Raw genomic sequence first — 20,900 nt, 5'->3', positions numbered from 1 at the left:
CCAGTTCCCTGTGTGATTCAGTGCAGGTGGTTTTTAAAATGCTTTTTAGCACTCGGGGTGAAGAAAGGGGAGCTAATATTTATTGAACAGCTTGTATATGCCAGGCATTTGGCTTACTTAAACCTTATCAAACTATAAATAAACTTCAGTTCACTTTAGTTGTTACCCACGTTTGTCGTGTCTCCAGCCATGAGACCCTGTGCGACTTAGGACTCAGGCTTCTAGATGGAGAGCCTGAAAATGCAGCTTACAGTGGCCTCAGGTCCCAGCCCTAAACTCAGGGAAATTCTCTTCACTGTATTTTTAATGTGCCATGGGGATTCTCGAGATACAGGTGTAATGCTTTCCTCCAAGCATGACATCAGTGCTTTGAAGAGAATGAGTCTCACCTCTTGCTGAGGTGTGTTGTACCTTGCCCTAGGGCACCAGCCTGCAGTGAAGACAAGGCAGGACGTGCCCAGAGCTTGGCTTCTCATGGTATCTTATTTCAAACTAGAAACTCTGTAGGTAGCCTGTCAAAAGAGAGCATCATTCCTTATGGAGCCTGAATCTCCATGGGGAGCACCAGCCAAAGCAGAAAGGAGCATCTCTGAGTCTGTCCAGGGTGTCCCGTTGTGCAGCACAAGGAGCATGATTCACGGTTATACAGTGTGGCCAGCACCCCCGCCCCCACGATTGTGGCGCCTGGAGTTGTCCTCAGGTCCCAGAGTTGCCGTCAGCCTCCACAGTCGGCCATCCACATCGTCCGACTACCCATAGTGTATATTAGAGGCAGCAGATAGATTTTTCTTTAAATACACACACGCACACATACAGATTACATGCCTGTCCTCAAGAGCCTTCCTTAAGAGAAAACAGGATAGCCTAATGGGAGAAAGATACTGTGAAGCATAAACAGATGAAATTTATGGATGTCACGAACTTGAGAAGGAAGGTGGCATTCTCAGATGACAAATGAAGGACCCAAAGAGAACTTGATAGGCTCCAATGAAAGAAGTAAATAATTACACGAAATCCAATAGGAATAAACCTAAAATCCTACTTTATTCAGAAAGTCAGCACACACAGCAAGTAGTGTGCAGGACAATACTGAATAATGGGGTTTTTATAGCGTGGGGAGGCCTCAGTGAAGGAATGTGATAAAGGGAAATAGTTAGTGGAGGGCTTGCACGCAGTGGAGGGAGAGATTATTTAGCCACATATGTGAAAACACTTTGGGGATTTGTTGATTAAAAGCTCACAATGTGCCACTAGGGCAAAGTGGTGAACAGCAGAACATGTGCTTTTTTGGCCGATTCGCAGAATTGAGGTATCCAGGATAGAACAGGGAGGAGCTGTGTGTTCTGTTCTTTGCTGCCAGACCGCACGTGGGCACTCCCTGCAGGAGACATTCGTCTCAGTGAAAGTCTTAGTGAGAGAATCCCCAGGATGTTGAGGAGACAGTTGAAGTGAGGAGCAGTGGAAGGAAGTGGGACTGTTTAGCCTAGAGAAGGTGTAACAGAGCAGACTTCAAAAAAATTGGAGGCCGGTCAGACAAAAGCAGAGTTAAGAACTTTGTCGTGGCCCCACAGAACAGAATTGGAAGCACAGGGAGGCAGATCTGGGCTTGAAAGGGATAGACATTTCCACTAATGAGAACAGCCCAAAGGTGGGATAGGTCCCCTAGAAGGGAACGAACCCCCTTGTAGACTGAGAGCAGTAATGGACCTCTCACACAGCATGGTCAGGATGAAAGTTAATAGGAAAAAGAATCTGTTAAGTAGGCCATAAGAAAAATTACGTATATATGTCTTCAACATGAAGCGATAATGGTTTTAAGAGGCTCTTGAGTCCTCTGCACCCGACATAGACAGTCTTCAGTCTGGGGATTTGGAAGAGGTCAGTGCCAGGTTACTGTCGGATCCCTCCGTGGCCTGAAAGTCCTGTGAAGTCAAGGACTGCATCTGCCTTGTTCTGTCTTTTTTAAACCATGTATGGTTTTTGTTTTTGTTTTTGTTTTTTTTAATGTTTATTTATTTGACTTCCCTGGGTCTTCAGTCTTCTTTATGGCACACAGTATCTTTAGTTGCAGCATGTGGGCTCTAGTTCCCTGACCTGGGATCGAACCTGGGCCCCCTGCATTGGGAATGTGGAGTCTTAGCCACCGGACCACCCGGGAAGTCCTGCCTTATTCTATTCTTGCACAAAATGCCTGGCATGATCCTTGTTACATAGCAGAGCCTTAGGGAAAATGTGTGGGCAGTGGGCCAGCAGGCTGGACAATAACTTCTTGAAAAGAAAGAGTTTGAATCACACTTAAAGGAAGGTGAGGGAATGAATTGATTGCATGGAAGTAAAGGCCTGTAGGTCGAGGCAGTTTGGGGAGTCATCTTTAGTCTCAGAGGTACCAGGGGGCAAATGGCATGCAGGGGAATGTTGAACAGGGGTACCTGGAGTTGGGGGTTAGGGAGAAACAACGAGGAGGGAGTGAGGAGATGTCTGGTGGGGAGGCCTCACACGGACCGTGGGGAGCATTGAGAAGAGACGGGGATTTCACCTGGTGCCAAGGCTGAGCCCGAGGGATTTCTCCCTCCTGACTTCTTCAGGCTCTCTCCACCTAAAAGGGATAAAGGAGCGTGTGCCCAGTCTCTACAGAGGGCTTTTGCTTCTCCCAGGCTTCCTCTTCCTCTCCCTGTGAAGGAGAAGAGAAATGAGAATTCTGCCCTTTTGGGTGCCGTCAGTCTTTGGTGGGGCAGGTATCTCTCCTGGCAGCTTGATTCACCTGCTCTGAATGTGCCCCACCCCCTTCTACTGAATCCTCACGGTCTAGAATGGGGCCTCGTGCACACAGTAGACACTTAGTAAGCGTCTGTGGAGCTGAGTGGTGATTGGGTGTGTTGAATGCTGCAGGTCTCAGCATTCATCCCCACACACATAAATAAAACCAGAAGCAAACTGGGTGATGGAGCGTGCACACGAACCCAAGGGGCGGCCTCCTCATGCTGGTTGTCTGGAAGGCAAAGAGGCAAGTGGCTCAGAGCGACCAGAGCTCCAGATACCGTGCTCCTGGCCCAGAACTAACCGGCAGTGTAGAAGCCGACTGCATGTGGATATTTGTAGACTGAGACAGACTCAGGCCTTTCCTCCCCAGGGGCTGAGCTTGTAGCCTCCCCTGCTGGTTCAGTGAGTGAGGGCCCCAGCACCAGAGCTCCAGGTTTCAGAGCAGCTGAAGCCAGCCAGACCTGAAAGGCTTGTGTTGGCAGTGCCAGTATCCGCCCAGCCCCTGCCAGTGCGGGTGGCTGCTCTCAGAGCCTCTGCAGGGGAAGCCGATTGGACTGCAGCCCGAGCTACTGCTGCCTATAGCTTGCTCCCTGCAACGCGCTCACTGTTGAGAATGCACCTTGCTCATACAGTCGGAGCTTAGAGCTCCAGGGGAAGAAAAAAGGTAGTTTCTTTCCACGAGGGAACGGTTCAAGAAGAGCCAGCTGTCCTCTACCCAGGAGAGCCAGGACTCCTTTCTCGCTTTGTTTAGAATGTCCAAGCTCAGGAAATTCAGGTGGGTAGAAATTATTTTTCTTGTGTCGAGAGACCTGGAGCAAGGATGCAGCTTGTCTCATGTAAGGAGGATACCATTAACAGAGGCAGATCTGCCACCCACACCCCAATAGGAAAGGGCCAGAGGGTTAAGGCAGCTGTGATTCACCACAGGACCTTACTTGTGGTGTGTGCATTAGTGCCACGCTTGTCCTAAAGCCCCAGCCCTGGGGGCCCCTCTGGAGTCCTATAGAAAGCATGCAGGCCTGTGGTTAGGTCCCGAGTCCTTGTAGACAGTAGGAAAGGGGCCACTGCAGAAAGGCTGGCCCTTCCCTCCACCAAGTGCCTTGTCCAGTCACCTGGATCCAACACCTTAGCTTAAAATAAACTGTTTCAGCAGCTTCAGCAGCCAGGTGAGCATGCCAGGGCCTTTCCCCTCAGCCCGGGGCCGTGTGCCCTTACCTCTGAGCCTGGCTTCCGTACGTCTCCGTGGTATCAGACGGAGTCCCCCTCCTGCCTCTGAGCAGAGCAGGGCAGCACAGAAGAAGAAGCATAACAGCCACTCATGTATTTAGCACTTTTTGAGCCCAGGCACCTTGCTGTATATTTGAGATGCATTATCTCTCTCAAACAGCTTTGATCCGGGACTCAGAGACATTGAGTAACTTGCCTGAGGACACACAGCTAGAAAGTGTCCATCAGCACTTGAATTTAGACCTCCACCTATAAAGCCTAGGCTCTTCACCAAGCTGCTGTATGACCTCAACTTGCCTGTTCCCAAAATGGACCTGTTTTTCCTTCTGTACTTACCTTCTTGCCACCAGTGTATGCTCCACTTCGCCTCTGTTCTCCCACCTCTCTTCCTAGTGTGAACATAATCTCCATCTCTCTCACCCTTACCAAGTCTTCCTACCTGACCATTTGCCAGTTCCCACCCACCCCTCTCTAGGAAACTTAAGGCCAGTGCACGCGTGCGCACACAAGTACACGGTGAGGGGGGTATGGGTGGGGATAGCTGGCTGCCATTCACTCTGAACAGGCATCTGTGCCTTGCCAGCTGATTGGTAACAGCCCGCATTGCCTTCACGAAGAAGAAAACACAGCTGTTGGGACCAGACATGTGGAATGGTGTGGCTGCTGCGGGGTGGGTTTGCCCAATGATGTGAGCATTTTGCCTTGTGACCCGTAGACCCCTCAGCTGGTGCAGACCAACCGTAAGCACTGAGTCTGGACACTGGGATCAAAAAAGACTGAGGGCCAGGCCTGTGCTGGAAGCAGGGGGGTCCTGCTGCAGCAGGGATGGGGAGCAAGTGACCCGCTGACCAAGTGGAGGCCCTGGGACAGGATACCCGGGGCTTGTCAGGATCCGTGTCTGGCACAAGGACCCAGACATTTTCTCCTTGTCCACTTTGTCATTCAGCGCCTGCCAGGTTCTTCCCTCCTTTCCCCTCTGACCTGTGACCCTCTCTCACAGTGCGGTACCCATCCGTCCTGATTCAGCTGGGCTGGGAGTATCTGTTTCCCCCTTATCATGAGCAGCTGCCTCGGCCTTCAGAGGGATTGTGCATCCTCAAAGCCAGCTTCCCTCCCCTAGGAACGTGAATAACCCCTTTCCTCTGTCCCCCCAGCTCCAGAGGATTCCCTGTGTCTGAACTTTCATTGGTAGACCTCTTCTCAGGCTGACCCACCCTCGGCCACTGTAGAATCATCCTTCCAGGATGACCGACCCACCCTTCGGTCTCCCGTGAGGATGAGTCGTGTATCACTGGAGGTTCTCAGTTTGTGAAAACACTGTAGTCTGAGTCAGTTTCTTGTAGCCAATCATGCAGGCTTGGCTTATTAAAGATGATAATTAACCCATTGCTAATTGACCTCAGCAGCCAGCCGGGCGGGCCTGTGTTTTACCAGCCTTGGTCGTGGGTTTATAGGCTATGTTAAAATTTCTTAATAATCTCAGCAAGACTTCACTTTTCTGTCTGCATCTTATTTGCTCTAAGGACATTCTGTGAAATTAACAAGCTATAAAGTTTGACTGAAGGTTTCAACAAATGTGAAAGTAATTGGCTCCATTTAGAGAAACAAGAAAAATAACCTGTAAACTTGAGTTTGTAGGGGAAAACCTGTGTGATTTTTCTCTGTAACCAGAGGAGCAGTAGCAAGCAAGACTTTTTAAAACCAGAAAAGAAAAAAAAAAAAAAAATAGAACTGGCTGATAGAGCAAGTTTAAATTCTGACCGCCCCAAACCAAAAATTTAGAAAAAGACATTTTGCAAAATGTAGCCAGCCGCTCCAGTGTCTGTACCTTCCAGGAGGCCTGTCTGGAGAAAACAGGGGCCCAGTAAAGATGCAGCGAGTCCCTCATTCCGTGGAGCTTGCATCCAGAGGCCTGGTTCAGCTCTCTGGCCCCTCCTCCCCTTCCCTGGCTGCTGTTAAGTCTCACAACTTAACATGCATCTGTGGTACCTGCTGCTCAGTTCCCCGTCGCTCCCTCTCCCTCCACCGCCTTCTATAAGAGCTTAGATCTGTTTTTCTGTTTCTTCAAGGCATCTCTGCACAGGCTGTGCTGATGCTCTGCTGCGTGGCCATGGAGACCCACCGGTTTTCAGAGAACACCATTCGTTCTCTGCTCATCCACCACCCCACCCAAGATATGCCCCAGACTGCCTTCCCTCTTCTCTCTTTACCCTAGCGGTTTCTTCCTGCTTTCCTCTAGACCTCACCTTCCTCTGGGCACCAGCCTCCACTCACCACATGCACGCTCACGTTATCTCTCTCGAAGGGACTGAGCCCAGGACAGGCCAGGCTCCCATATCGCCAGCCACATCTCACTTTCAGTTTTCCTTTCTGCTGGGTTCTTTGCGTGTGGACCTGACCCGGGTGATAGCTGGAGCCCTGAAGCTCGAGGTTTCAGTTCCCACCAGCGGGGCACGCTGCCCCAGACGGCCTTTGGGGGAGGGGAAGGGGCTTTCTCTGGGTGCCCTTCTTTGAGCCCTTCCCTGACCCAGAGCCCCAGTTTCCTTTCCTTCTTTCTTTTTAAATTTTATTTATTTTTGGTTGTGCTGAGACTTCGTTGCCGCGCAGGCGTCTCTCTAGTTGCGGCTAGCGGGGGCTACTCTTCTTGTGGTGTGTAGGCTTCTCCTGGCAGTGGCTTCTCTTGAGAGCCCCAGTCTCCTTTCAGAGCTGACTGGAGTGAGACACGAGAGGCATTTTGTTCAGTAACTTTGGAGTTCCTCGTAGTCTCCTGCACCATGAGTCCCTCCAGGAGGACGATGACTGCCCCTAGGAAGGTGCAGGTCTCAGGTTCCCCAGGTCTTAGGTTCCCCAGGTGTTCCCTGGCCACCAGGCCTTTTCCTTACCTCCATCACTGGTCCAGCCCCACCTGTTTACAGCCCAGATCTTTCTCCTCTAGAGAATCTAGAATTTGCCCAGAGCTACAATGTACATACCACTTACATTCTCTGTTTTTCATTGATACAGAATGGAAAAATGTACTCACGAACAGAGCTATTGTGGGGATTATGTCATAGAGTGCATCTGGGCTCCTTCCTTTCTGAGCGGGGAGCCCAACTTTAACCCCTCTCCTACCAGGAAATCCTCCTTGGCCAGACAAAGCTCGCCTTGGAGTTGGCTCTTTGTGGGTGGTTTAAAGGGCTTCATCTGTTGTGACAGCCCTTTTTATACACATTGAAACTTTTCTTGCCCAACTCAAGTGCTGGAGGCTTTGTATAGGAGGAACCTACCCTGCGGGGCTGGTGCCTCCCATCTGAAAGCAGAAGGCTTCAGCAGACAGGCCAGTGGGCTGGAGACCGAAGGTGTTTCTGGGCCCCCGGACAAGCCCTGGACTTTCTGCCTCTCAGAGTTCCCAGCTCCTTGATCGCTCCAGCCCCACTCCTTACCCCCGCAGTGCACTCTGAAACCTAAGGAGACTGTACAGCCGTGGCTCTCCTCCCCCATAGTTGGATCACGAAGGCAAGAACACCCTTCCAAAAGGCTGGATGACTTTTCTCTCTCCAAACTTGCAGAATTCTTTTTCATACCCCACTTAGAGACCCCATTGGATCAGCGCTCCTTTGAGAATCATCCAGGAGCTCCTTGCCCTCCAGGAGGAACTGATGGCCACAGCAGACAGAAGCCCCCAGAAGCCAGGTTCCTTCCAAACAGAGTGAAAACTAAAATGGGGGTAGGTGGTGGAGCAGGGGCTGGGGAAGGCAGGCGACACTGCTTCTGTGTGTGTGTCCACGTAGATGACAGCTCCCCGCGATCCTCTAAGGATGTGCCGTGGGCCGGCTCAGGATGTCTGCGTCCCTGGAAATCCCCGTATCCAGGAGCCCCACGTCCACACATGTGGCCTTCCTCCCTCTTGGCCAGGAACTCGGCGTGCCCTCCGGCCCATGCCCTAACAGCAGGAATTGTCCGGCTCGCCTGTCAGCACACACACCCCCAGGCACACTCTCGTCTCCTGGGCACATTTCAGCTGCACACTCAGCGGGAGCGCCAGTGTACCCCTCGCCCCAGGGTGATGCTAGGGACCACCGTCAGGTTTTTCCTCTGTCCTTCTCTCACTCCTTCACCCCACCTCCTCTCCATTCGGTGACAACAGCCTCACACCGAAAAGGAAAGTCCTGGCTCCATTACATAATTCTCCATAGTGCAAGCAGTAGCTGGGGCAGAAGGTCAGAGGTCACAGTGGGGTCAGGTGGCTGACACACACTGTAACGACAAGGTGGTTAAAATTAGACCACAGAGAGGAAACTGGCAGTCTTGTGGAAATGCAGAAGTTTCCTCTGCAAGTGAGAGGCTGGGGATGCAGGGAGGCCGCTGTGCGTGCTGGTTGCCAGGCTATTACTCATTTCAGCTCTGTTCTTTAATGCCTCTTAGCCCCTGCTTCTGTATTTCTAGCCTTCCTCATCCCATGTGTGAAGACACGCAATGGAACCCACGGTGACCCGCTCTGGCCCGGCATGCACTTCTTCCCTCTTTGGAAGCACAGGACTGGGCACCCCAAGCTCACGACAGCTGTCCTTCCCTCAGCCGTTCCCGGGTGGCTGAGCACCTTTCAGGCCAGCCTCCCAGGTGGTCGAGGTATTCAGCCTGCGATTCAGGCCTCAGTTGCTGCCCAGGCCGTTGGTGGGGCCAGCAGAGGCGCTGTTGGTCCTGAGCCGTGTGCCTCCGTCCTGGGCCTCCATCCAGGCTGAGACGTGGCCAACGATGGAGGCGCATGGCTCAGGGCTGACAGTCGTGTGCGGTCAGCCTCCCCCAGCCACCCGGCTGCCAGAGTGGTACTCGTCTCCACCGGCTCCTGGCGGACTTGGGTCCTGCCTGCCTCATCTTTCCCTCTGGTACAGCCAGGCTTCCCTGCACCTCTCAGCCCTCCCCATGCGCCTCCCTAGTGCCCCGCTTGTCCCCGGCGCCCCTTGCCAGGGAAATGCAAGATGTAATCTCTGCCACCAGGGGGTCGGGCATTATTACCCAGGCAAGGGGGATAATGAAGACACCTGCGCACCACTGAGCAAACAATCTGAGACAGTCTCCGGGTTAGTTACCACGCTATGCGGAGCAGCCAGGGCAGTCTGTGTCACACGATAGGATGGGAGGCATGGTGTTGGTGGCAGGTTGGGGGCCGGAGTCATGGTCATGGAGGGGCTGCCACCCTGCAGCATATTTGGCCACCACAGTGTTTCCTTGTGGGAATGGCCTTCACTACTTGTGAGCTCCAGATCCAAGGGGAGCCCCTCTCCTCCCTTGGTGAGTGCCCTCCCAGAAGGGAGGAGAGGACCCCAGAGGTCAGGGAGGAAGAACGGGCACGAGAAGGTGCAAAGCAGGTGGGTTTGCAGGTTTCGCAGGAGAAGGACCCCAGGCAGGGTGACTGGAAACTTTATCTCAGCCACTTACAAATGTGATGATTGCTCAAGACAGTGATTTCATTTCAGCTAAATCAGCCCCAGCTTCTCTGACAGGACTGGCTTGTGTGCTGATGTGGCCACATGGGAGCGGGACAGCCCAAACCCCTGGAGGAACAGAGCTCGGTGGAACACCCTGCTTCCACCTGCTTTGCCTGTCTCCCTTCTCCTGACAAGTTTCCTGCTGGACCCCCGTCTCTTGAGCACAAGAAGCTCTTAGGTGGGGCAGGAACCTGTCAGGGGAAACCTGAAATGAAACAGCCAAGAAAGCCCTCATCATTCATTTCTCACTCAGGCTGGAAGTTCTCCCCTCAGGAGTCTGACGAGAGTGGAGCTGGGAGCAGAATGGAGAGTGGCAGTGAGAGTACCAGGACTCCAAGTTCTGTGACCATCAGCATCTTACCCTCCACCCTTCCTTCTATCCAGCTAGATACCATATCAGGACTTAAGTCAAAGAGAGGCAAAACCCCAGAGGACAACGGTCATTGGTGCTGGGGGTGTCCGCTACCCTAGAGATGACCTGAGGGGAGATGGTGGTGACTCAAAGATCTTGGCCTTTGGCCTCATCTCACATACACACGATCCCGCTCACTCTCCCCACGCACCCCCACCATGCAGATGACACATTTCTCGGGTGCCCCTAAGCCTCCAGTCAATGTCTCTCATCTTCCCTTTTAGAAAGTGCTGTTTTTCTTCTCTCTCTCTCGCCCCGTAGGTTATTGCAGCCGACTGCAAAAGGGTCACAGTGCTGAAGTATTTTCTGGAAGCCCTTTGTGGACAAGAAGAGCCTCTGCTGGCATTCAAGGGTGGAAAATATGTGTCAGTGGCACCCGTCCCAGACACCATGGGAAAGGAAATGGGAAGCCAAGAGGGAAAACAACTGGAAGATGAGGTACAATGCGGGAAGAGCCCGCTGTGGCCAAGGGACGGCTCCCCCCAGCCCCGCGCTGCCCAGGGTTCAGCATTGACCCCTGGCTATTTATAACCACCCAGAGCAGTGGCAATGCTGACATGACCAGCCGGCTGGCTCCTCAGGAGTGCACTCTGCTGGTGCCCCTTCCTGCCAGTCCCACCCCAATGCCTCCATCTCGCTCTGCTACGAGTTCCAGATGCTTCTTTTTAATGTTGCATTGGAGGAGAAGGGAGGGAAGAAAGAGTTTAATAATGTGCAGCTCTGGCGGCTTAGGGAAGGGGGTCGGGGGGGTGGGGAGTGTTAGGGTTCAGGCCGAGGATCAAGTTTATGGATGTGTGGAGCCCAGCGCAGCACAGGCCCGAACTGCAGCCTCCAGCGCACGTACAGGAAGAGCTGACATTGCTGGCCCCGTGTGGAAAATCACCCCCTCCCTCGCTCCCTCCCGCCCTCCCTCCTGCACATCCTGATGTGATTAAGGAATTCTCCTCTTGTTTGTTTGCCCTTGGTTGTTCCTGTAGCCCTTGCCTCACTCACTCCAGACAGTGTATGTGAGCGTGTATGTGTGTGCACCAGCCCAAGTGCCCACCCCTTAGACCCCGCTGGTGTTGGCCTCACCGTGCATGTAGGTTTCTTTCTGGGGGTGACTGTTACTGCGGTTCTGCGTGCAGGGGGTTTGTGTGTCAGCTTAAGTTGAACACTGCTGCCAGCTGCCCCACCGTCTGTGGGTGGTGAGTCGGTGTGAGGTGGGGCACTGTGGGTGCGACTGTGGGTGCGTGTGTGCATTTACTGCCGCTGCCCGCTGCCCTGCTGTGTGTCTGGGTGTGGATGACTGCTGGGGGTGCACACAGAGCCCACCTTGCCTGATGCTCATCTCTGCCCTCCTCTTTGCCCCCCACCCCACCAGTGTTAGAGGCAGAGGGGGCTTAGGTGGGAAGGAACGTGGGACTCAAGGAGGAGACGGAAGCAACTGCAGCCAGAGGCCAGGTCAGCTGTCGGCCAGCACAGTCATTTGGCCTGCGGCGGTCTCCAGCGCCCGGTGGAGCAGGGCGGGGTTCGGGGATGAAATCAGCAGCAGGCCCGGGAAGCCAGATGTCAGCTGGATGCTGTCGCTGGTGATCTGAGGCAGTGATAGAGTGGCCACCTTTGCTTCAGAGTCTTCAGAGCAGCACAGTCTTGGATTGGCTTCATTGGAATAGCCGGAGAACCCCACCCCACCCCTAATGACACAGGGCTCTGCTTCCAGGCGAGAGGTAGTTCCAAGGATGAAGCTGAGCCCATGATTCCAGGCCCTCCAGATGAAACCTGGGCAGGGAGTAACGGGAAAGAATGAGCTGTCAGTATGGGAGGAGCCAGTGGGCTTGCTAAAGCCACCGGGGTGTCCGGGCTCTGGGCAGGGCAGAGCAGTGCCACCCAAGCCCTGGGCACCGTGGAGGGAAGCCTGGGCGGGGTAGCGCCCCAGTGGGCTCTCTCAGCCGTGTTTTAAGGCTGAGGCAGGCAGTAGGTGAGTAAGGTAGCTCTCCAGGGTACTGCAGGAGATGTCCCCTGGCCCAAGAGCCTGCAGGACCAGATCCAGGGCAGCAGGCAAGCCCAGAGGGCAGGGCTCCGCCCCTCAACAAGGAGCAGTCCAGCTCCTGGCCCTAGATCTCTGCTGTGCCACACTGTCTCCCTCCTTCCAAGGCTTCTTGCCCAGACAAAGGTTGTGACCCACGCTGTGCTGCCCACTTCTTCCTTTTCCCACGAGCCTCCTAGGTTCCTTTGTGTTAGTGGCCCCTGGGAAACCCTGCTTACCCTGGTCTGTGTAATTTCATAACCCTGCACTTCCTCGTTTGGTGTGAGAGCTGAGCCAACCTCAGACAAGCCTCACTGACCCTCTTTTGACCTCAGTCAGGCTCAGCGCAAGCCCCATGATAACCCTGTGTATCGCTGATCAGAGCAGGCAGGGGCAGTGTCTCCCATAGGCCGGCCAGGGACCTGACTCCCCTCACCCCGTCCAGGTTAACCCCTAAGACAGGAAGTAAATGTGCAGAGAGCCTTCCTCCTTCCCAACCCCTGGGCCACTCTGGAAGCGGGTGACACTGCAGGAGCCTGCAGATTGTCAGATGAGTAGTGACTGCAGACAGCACCCCAGACCCCTGAGACCTCTTAGGTTAGTGGCAGTTCTGAGATCTCGTCTAGTGGCCCCTTCCTGAGATCTTGTCCCTCTCCACCCTGTAAAACTGAGCCACTTAAGGTGATCGAGAGAGGAAGAGGGGAGCTGTTCATTCAGACATCTTTCATCATGAGCAGAACAGAGTCTGTCTCCTTAAGGATGCTGCCGAGACACCTAACTCCCTCACCCCTCGATTCTCCTAAGACAAGGCACTGCCTGCCCACTGACACGCTCTGCTAACCACTTTCTGCAAACCGTGTCCATCGGAATGCCATCGCAACGGGCAGTTGGAGGAAAGGGTCGCCTGTGTTGAGCAGGATCCCTGTGGGCCTGCGGGAGCACAGCTGGGCTGCTAAAGCCGGCCTTGAGCTCCATCTAGGTCCAGGGCCGCACCTGCACCGATGGGGGTCGTTGGTAGGAGCGCAGACTTTGGAATCAGACTCACTGAGGTTTGAGTCCCTGGTCTGCCGCTTGCTCACCTCGTGAACCTGAGCAAATTGTTTAACTCTCTAGACCTCTATTTGTTCATTTATTAACTAGGGGTGATGAAAGCATCCATTCACAGGCTGTTGTATTAAATGAGTTATTAATATGTGAAAAATGCTTAGCGGGGTACCTGGCTTCATAGTAAGCACTCAGTAAGTGACAGCTGTTACTGTCATAATCATCATCATCATTATCATCCAGTTATCACTCAGACCCAGGAATCTTCTGCTCAACCACCCCCTGTTACCGTGCTAACACTGTCCCTCCAAGGGAGCTCTCTCGGGCAGCTGCATGTTCTCCACTGACCAAGGCCAAGAGTGAGGGAGTGAGAAGTAGAGCCCAGGACCACCCGGGGAGTAGTGGCTTCTAAGAGCGAGGCTGCAAGCAGGGAGGTGCCATCCCTGGGGAAGGCGCCTCCAGCCTGGCAGGAGACTCCTTAAGCCAGCCCGCCTTCTCCCAGTCTGTCCCAGCCCCCGGAGGGCAGCCGTGCAAGGTCGTGTCATGTGAATTCCCGTCATGGGGCCCCCAGCCCTCACACCGCCAGCCTGTGGTCTTAAAGAGAAACCAGGGCAAGGTCCGCTGAGCTGCAGCATCTGCTCCCTGACGCCGTCTGGGGCGAGGGCGCGTCCACGCCCAGCTCCCAGCTGTTGGCCAGAGTGATTCCTATCAGATCATTAGCATGAATTACACTTCAGTTGGGTGGTTTAACTTTCTCTTATCGTTTTCCCCTTTGGTGAATTTCAAAATGAAAATAGGCCCAAAGTTTGACGTTTGGAGTATGTGCAAAGAAGAAAGGTCTGTGACTGTAGGCATGGAAGTAGATACAGTGTGGATCTGTGAGTGTGCAAGAGGAGGACCCTGGAGTGCACAGGAGAGCCAGGGGAAAATGTGACACTTCCCTGAGCCGAGGGGAGCACACAGCGTGGGGCCCTGTGCAGGGAATGGTCAGAGAAGCCCAAGTTGAGATGCGGGAGGGACCAGAGGGTGGGTCTGGTCAGTGCTGTGGGCTCATGGTCTCCTCTCTCTCCTGACGTGCGCCCCCGCCGAAGGAGGAGGACGTGGTGATTGAAGACTTTGAGGAAGACTCGGAGGCCGAAGGCAGCGGGGGCGAGGATGACATCAGGGAGCTTCGGGCCAAGAAGCTGGCTCTGGCCAGGAAGATAGCGGAGCAGCAGCGTCGCCAGGAGAAGATCCAGGTGGGGCCTGGCCATGCACGCGGTTCTGGTGTGGGTGGTGGTCTGCTCAGGGCCCAGGGGAGATGGGAGCAGGGGTGAGCAGGACCCTCTCGCTGGGACCTGACTGGTTCCACCACCTGTGTTCTTCCTCCGCCGCTCAATTCTGGTTTGGCGCCTGCAGTCCCCCTCCTCCTGGGATCCAAGGCAGAGTCAGGTTCTTCCCCAAGAATCTGCTGAAAGCTCCTCCCCTTGTGATGATCTGTGATGCCGCACAGACCCGACCTTTCACACAGTTTCGGGGGTTTCCCAGTTCCCCTGAGCCTCGTGCAGACACTCCTGGAGAAACCAAGGTTCTCTATTGAGAACACCTGTTCTCGGGGGTGAGCTGGTGTCATGGCCACAGTCCGGCTGCATGTATTCCCACTGTAGTAGCCGAGCCCCTCTGGATAGGACACGCTAAACCCTTCAGAGAGAAACTCTCCATCTCCACACCAGGATTCTCACATCAGCGGGCCTCTCGTGGACCCGTATGTCCCTGCCCGCAAACTTTTCCTTATGGTTCTCCCAGGTCCAGCTCTTGTGCTGTAAGCTCACTTCCTCTTATCTATTCCTCTTATCTGTCAGGGCAGACGGGGAAGGGCCAGCCACACTCCTGCTTTAAGACTAGCCGCACACGTGGGGAAGTGCCAGTCCTCTTCAGGGATGTCTGTCTTCAGCCCTCTCTTCACCCACCTCTGGCCTTTGGGATGGAGCATAGTGTGTGTGGTCAGGCTGACCTGATCAGGCTGGGCTCTACCACTCACCAACCATGTGTCTTCGGGCACATGGTTTTACTTCTCCGGACCAGTTTCCTCATTTGCACAGTAAAAGTAGTGACAGCACCTCCCTTGTGGAATGGCTGTGAGGCCTGCAGGAGCTAGTGCACATAAGGCCCCAGCACAGTGCGTGGCACGTGGGGTGTGCTCACGGCACACCGAGGGCTGACAGCAGACTGATGGTCCACCAGACAGAGCCCTGCCCTGGGAAGAGCCCTGTCTGTGGGGATCCGTAGGCCTTTAGACATGTGTGTACCAGTCGACCAGTTGGAATTAAGCGTGGTACCTCTACAGCATCAGCGTCACGGCGGTATGGCCGCTGCCTCCCTCTTTTCGTGATCTCTGTAAACCTCTGTCCTGGCCCTCAGAGCTTCGTCCTCAGGATGTCTGTCTTCCTGACCTGAAGCTCTTTTCTTCCTCATCAGTCGTCCCAAAAGTTGTCTCCATACTGCCACCTCCATTTCTTAACTCTCACCCCAACAGTTAGAGCGTCGACTGTATCAGAGGTCCCCAAGTACCTGTCTTTGTTGATTCTTCATTACGCTTGAGTTCCCTGTGGCTTTGGACCCTGAAGCCACCTCTCTCCAGCTCACAAGGACCTTCGTATTCTGTCTGTTGACCACGCCAACCTCCTGGGCTTCTAGACCATCGTTCTTTATTTGCTCTCCTCCTTCCTTTCTCTTACTTCTTAGTCTTAGCATGCAGAGTTGACACTCAGCAGATATTTTTGTTCAGTGGGTTCATGAATGATACCAAAAAGAGCGTCATTTTTTTTTTTAATTTTTAAAATTATTTATTATTACTTTTTGGCTGTGCTGGGTCTCCGTTGCTGAGTTTGGGCTTTCTCTAGTTGTGGCGAGTGGGGACTACTCTCTTCACTGTGGTGCTCAGGCTTCTCTTTGCAGTAGCTTCTCTTGTTGCAGAACACACGCTCTAGGGCAAGGCTCAGTAGTTTTGGTTCACAGGCTTAGTTGCCCCGCAACACGTGAGATCTTCCTGAATCAGGGATCAAACCCATGTCCCCTGCTTTCGCAGGTGGATTCTTAACCACTAAACTATCAAGGAAGTCTGAGAGCATCATCTTAAAGTTCCTCACTGGCTTTTAAGCCCTCATGTCTGCTTTTTTTAGTTTGTAGTTTTATTTATATTTGGCTGTACTGGGTACTCACTGCTACACAGGTTTTTCCTCGTCGCAGCGAGTGGGGGCTACTCTCTAGTTGTGATGCGTGGATTTCTCATTGTTGCGGAGCACGGACTCCAGGGTGTGCAGGCTTTTGGAGTGGTGGCATGTGGGCTTAGTAGCTGCAGCTCCCGGGCTCTAGAGCACAGACTCAGTAGTTGTGGCGCACGGGCTTAATTGCCCCACAGTATGTGGGATCTTCCCAGCCCAGAGATTGAACCCATGTCCCCTGCACTGGCAGACAAATTCTTTACCACTGAGCCACCAGGAAAGCCCCCTCTTGACTGATTTCTTATCAGATCCTGTCTGTCCACTCATTCATGCCCTCCTCTCCTCTCCATTCCCATCGCCACAGTTGTTGCTTTAGCCTAGGGATTGACTAGACTGGAGCCAGCAACCTGCACTGCACAAGTCTGACGGGGTCCTGTTTACCTTGGAGTCTATGAATGGCAGCTCCTGGAGTTGTGGAACCAGGTCTGTGAGCCAGGCTCACTGCCTGCAGTGCATCATTATACATAGTTTCACCGTTCCCTTCCCAAAAGAGCCATTCCCCTGCCCAGGAATCATCAGCACCTTTGCTTGGCTAATAAAGTTGAATTCCTTACTGTGGCATCTGAGGCTGTTCCCAGTCTGTTTTCCCAGCCTCTTCTCCCATTCCTCGTGAGCCCTCACAAGCTGTGGGCTGTTGGGCAAATGCTTTGACTTCCTCGAGCCCGTTTCCTCACCTGTCAGACGAAAGTGGTGACAGCATCTCCCTCAGAAAACAGTGCATGCGAAGTGCCCGTCCATCCAGACACTCCGGCCCCGCTGCCTGGACAGCACCAACCCTCCTTCCTCCCACCGTCCCCAGACAGCGCTCCCCTTCCCCATGCTATGTCTTGCTGCTCCCTCAAGCCCAAGTACCCTTTTTTCTGCTCTACATTTCCTATTACCTGTTGAAATTCTATTCTTCCCTCAGTCCCCAGACGAAACCCCATCTCCCCAGTGAAGCCTTCCCCGACTCCCCCTAGGAGGAATTCACCTCTCTGCTTAGTGCTCCTGTGGCACTGATTTATACTTCACTTGTGAAATGTATATCGCGTCTCAGATTACACTTATTGCTGGGCTTGTTCCCCGGCTGCACCACGAACTCCTTGGAATCAGGTCCTGCGTCTTCCGCTCAGTGTGGTAAGCAGTGCTGAGCACCTACCAGGCTGGTTACAAGGGGACATGGGGGTGAACCAAGGAAGTCCCGCCCCAGAGTGTCCACTGGCACGGAGGTCAGTGACGTGTGGTGGGCGCGAGCCCTGTTACCAAAGGGGAGCACCGGCCGCTGGAGGAGCGCATGCCGAGGGGACCTGGCCTTGTCCCGAGTGCCATGGGCAGCCCGGCCTCACGGGTGACAGGCGGTACCTGGCAGTGGTCCCTTGCGGGACTTGACTTCCGGGGCCCGTGGCCGCTCCTGCCTGGGGAGCCCGTCCGCCCGTTGGCTCCCTCGGAGCAGGGTGCTCGGGTCCAGGCACCAAGGGCCTGCTGCGGGCTGTCAGGCTGGGCGGCTGGGGCCCCTTTAAGAGCAGGCCCCACATGCACTGCTGCTGGCGGCCTGCCTCCTGTCAGCCCTCTTCCTCCAGCCTCACGGCCACAGGAGGATTTCTCAGCAGAGAAAAAATTCCCCCCTTCCCTTCTCCCCGCCCCCCTTTAATGCCCGGGGCCCTTCACTTCCATAATTCTTCATTTTCCAGCCTTGAACGTAAGCCAGACACATCTGTCTGGCCATATGCGTGAACCCTGGAGTCTGTGCCGAGGTGGCTGTAAAACAGGGCCGGTGAAGGCCCTTCTGGGAGAGCACACACATGTGTGTGCCCTCGGGCCATTGGCTCCCTGCCCAGAACTACGGGGCTGCAGCGCTCCAAACCCATGTTAACCTTTTCTTATTTTTCCTCTTTTTGTTTAATTTAAGGGGGGAAAATCCCAAGGAAAAGGTATAAATTGTCCTGGGAGTAGGGGAGAGGCTCCTAGCTGGAGAGGCCATTATTGTTGGCAGGTACCTGGTCACACTAATACAATAAGGAAGAGAGGAGCATCGGGTGAATTAAGATCGGGGAGATGGGCTGTAAATTACACGGCTCCGAACCCCCTCCGTCTCCAGGGGTGTTAACCAAGAGGTGTAAGGCAGGTCCCCAGCTCCCAGCGCCTTTTACAGATGCAGCAAAACAGGAACCACACATGTTTGGGGAAGGGGATATGAAGATGGGGTTGGAAAAAACCCTCCCGGCCCCCATGCTGGCTGTAAAGTCCAACTGAGATCTGGGGCCGGAGCCACACCCCCGCTTCCCCCGCTCCCACCTAGACCCCTGGGCCTGCGCTCAGCTGCGGGATGGGGGGAGGCCAGGCCTGGCCTCCTCCGCAGCCTGTCCCTCCCCGCTTCCGGCGTTGCACAGAGGCTGGTGAGTGGGGCCGGCTGGAGGTCAGAAAAGGGGTGTGGGCAGCTCTCGGGACCTGTGCAGCTGGAGCCTCAGCGCCCAGGCGGGGCCCTGGACGCTGGGGGCCAAGTCCGCCCACCCAGGGAGGGCTTCGAGACGGCCCCTCTCGGCTCAGCCCAGCCTTCGCCCATTGCCCGAGGCGGCTCTGCGCCTTGCCCTGCTTGTGCCCGCCTTGCTGCCTTCTGCCGAGTTCCTTTTGTTCCCATTGCCCTTCTTGGGAGGTGTCAGAGACCAGAGCAGGGGGCCTGGTTTGTCTGGGAAATTGGTCAGAAGTGTTTCATTCCTAACCAGGCCCCCAGGGCAAAGCAGTTGCTGAAAATCCTCCTCCGGGCTCGAGGCGTGGCCTCTTGGCACCTCACCCTGGCCCTGTGAATCCCCCGCCTCTGTGCCTCCACGAGGCTCTGCTGTGATTTGTGCTGCTGTCGGGCGGGGTCAGGTTTCCTGAGCAGTTGCAAACATCCCACCTGAAACATAACAGGCTCTTCCTCTGGCCACAGCTATTGTTTCCCTCGGCGTTATGGCCACAGCCTTGCTCCATAGCCAGCAATGACATGTGTTCTGAAAATAGCTTTGCTCCCCTGTCCCCTTCCCGCCCACCCACCCTCCTGAAGATGCGGTCACTCCTTTGTGACGGCCCCAGGAGTTTCATGCTAAATATAGCTGCAGCCCATTCACACTGCCACCCAGCTGCGGGGGGCGGCGCTGTGGAACAATGGGGCATACACAGAGCCCCCACACCTGTATGGAATCCAGCGGAAGGCGGACACTCAGCCCTGGCTCCTAACTGTCGGAGACGGGGCGGGAGCCAGCGCACTACCCGGCCAAGGGCACGTTCACGCCCCGACAGGAAGGCACAGCAGCCCATGGAGCTGGGCAAACGCCCATCCCAGAGTTTGCTTCAGCCACTCGCAACTCTCTGGTTCCTGCAGCATCCACAGGGGGCTGAGAGACCTCCTGAGAGAGGTCAGGCTTTTCGGCCGAAATACCCTTGGGCTGCTGCTTGGAGCAAGCCCAGGGTTGGCATGCTTGGCCCTGCCACTCCCTGTCCATCCTGAAAGGGCAGCAAGAAGTAGCGGGCAAGTCATCATAATTATAACCTTGAAAAAGACAGCAAGTATATGTTAAGCTCTGTGGTACCGACTCTGGATATCCAGAGAAGGGACCCTAAGCAGAAATGTTCCCATGAGCAACCCCCCCGCAATGAAGATGCTAAGGGAAGCCAGTGACCCAAGCTGCTTTGTGGAGCAGATGCAGAATCTGCACCCGTGGGTTTCTGCAGCTCAAGAAGGAATGCCTGGGAGTTCCCTGGTGGTCCATTGGATTAGACTGGAAGCTTCCACTGCAGGGGGCTTGGGTTCAATCCCTGGTTGGGGGGCTAAGACCCCACATGCTGCACAGTGTGTCCCCCCCAAAAAAAGAATGTCTGCCTGCAATGCCGGTTGTTATCTCACCAGCTTTTCCTATTTTATATTTCATTTCTATTTTTCCAGGTTTTTAAATTTTTTTTAAATACCCCCACTTAACTTTAAATAGTTAAATATTCCACATAACTTTAAAGAAAAAAGGAATAAGAAACCACCAAGAGCACCGTGAATCTCATAACAGAGATCAGCAGTCCACCGCCTCGCCATCCCCAGCTCTGCTCCCTAGTGGCTGCCCCAGATAGTCACCCCCACTGGATATACACAAGGTGAAAAATGGAGTTGGGCAGGAAGAACGGAAACTGAAATTGGCTGTTACTAATATCAGGCATCTAGCTAGATACTTTCAGACACAGGATGAGCGTGGAAATTCGCCGTGTTACCACACTTCTCATTTCTGGTGAAGACATTGGTCTGGCCAGAGAGGCCCAGGGATCAACAGTCCCATCAGCCTGTGGCTGCAGTCCGTGTGGAGCCCTGAGCAGAAGGAAGCCCTGCTCTTGACCTGGCGCTGTTCTGTGACCCGAGCTCCTCAGTTCCACGACTCCCGTGTGAACTAACAGCGGCACCTTTATTTGTAACTCTCAGTGTCTCAATTCTCTAAAAGGGTCAGCCTCCCCCAGTCATCCCCAGCACGTTGAAGGAGGAACTTAACCTGTGAGGGAGCCCTTCCTGGGGACCCCGGCCCTGTAGCTTCCTCCTCAGATGTCGCTGTGGACCAGCCCCCTCCCAGGTCCCCACCAGCCTGCTCCAGGGTGCCTCCGGGCTTCAGAGAAAGTTGGTTACTGAGTGCCTTCAGACACAGAGTTAAGTTCTTTCCTTCTTCACACTGGATGACTTCATGGTCCCTGTCGCCCCTGGTCTGATCCAGCATGTCCACGCTTTC

The 20,900-nt window shown here is 54.3% G+C and overlaps 1 protein-coding gene and 1 non-coding gene across 7 annotated transcripts in view; one reads left to right on the top strand and one right to left on the bottom strand.

Annotated features, from left to right (window-relative positions):
- SMG6 (SMG6 nonsense mediated mRNA decay factor) overlaps positions 1-20,900 on the top strand; it is a 200,607-nt gene that overhangs the window by 168,166 nt on the left and 11,541 nt on the right. For 4 of the 6 annotated variants that reach the window (NM_001205827.2, XM_024980132.2, XM_059878048.1 and 1 more), the window contains exons 14-15: positions 10,129-10,305; positions 14,011-14,157. In NM_001205827.2, coding sequence (NP_001192756.2) covers positions 10,129-10,305; positions 14,011-14,157 — 324 coding nt within the window. Of the gene's footprint in view, positions 1-8,962; positions 9,336-10,128; positions 10,306-14,010; positions 14,158-16,486; position 20,900 lie in introns of those variants that run through there. The other 2 variants (XM_059878050.1, XM_024980134.2) reach the window with 2 other exon arrangements.
- On the bottom strand, positions 20,108-20,187 carry MIR2337 (microRNA mir-2337). Its single transcript, NR_031109.1, has one exon. It is a non-coding gene; the product is annotated as a microRNA mir-2337 (primary transcript).

This window comes from Bos taurus, chromosome 19, assembly GCF_002263795.3.
Source record: "Bos taurus isolate L1 Dominette 01449 registration number 42190680 breed Hereford chromosome 19, ARS-UCD2.0, whole genome shotgun sequence".
Classification (NCBI taxonomy): domain Eukaryota; kingdom Metazoa; phylum Chordata; class Mammalia; order Artiodactyla; family Bovidae; genus Bos; species Bos taurus.
Note: the sequence above shows the minus strand (reverse complement) of the source record. Positions and strands in the feature narration are given on the sequence as shown.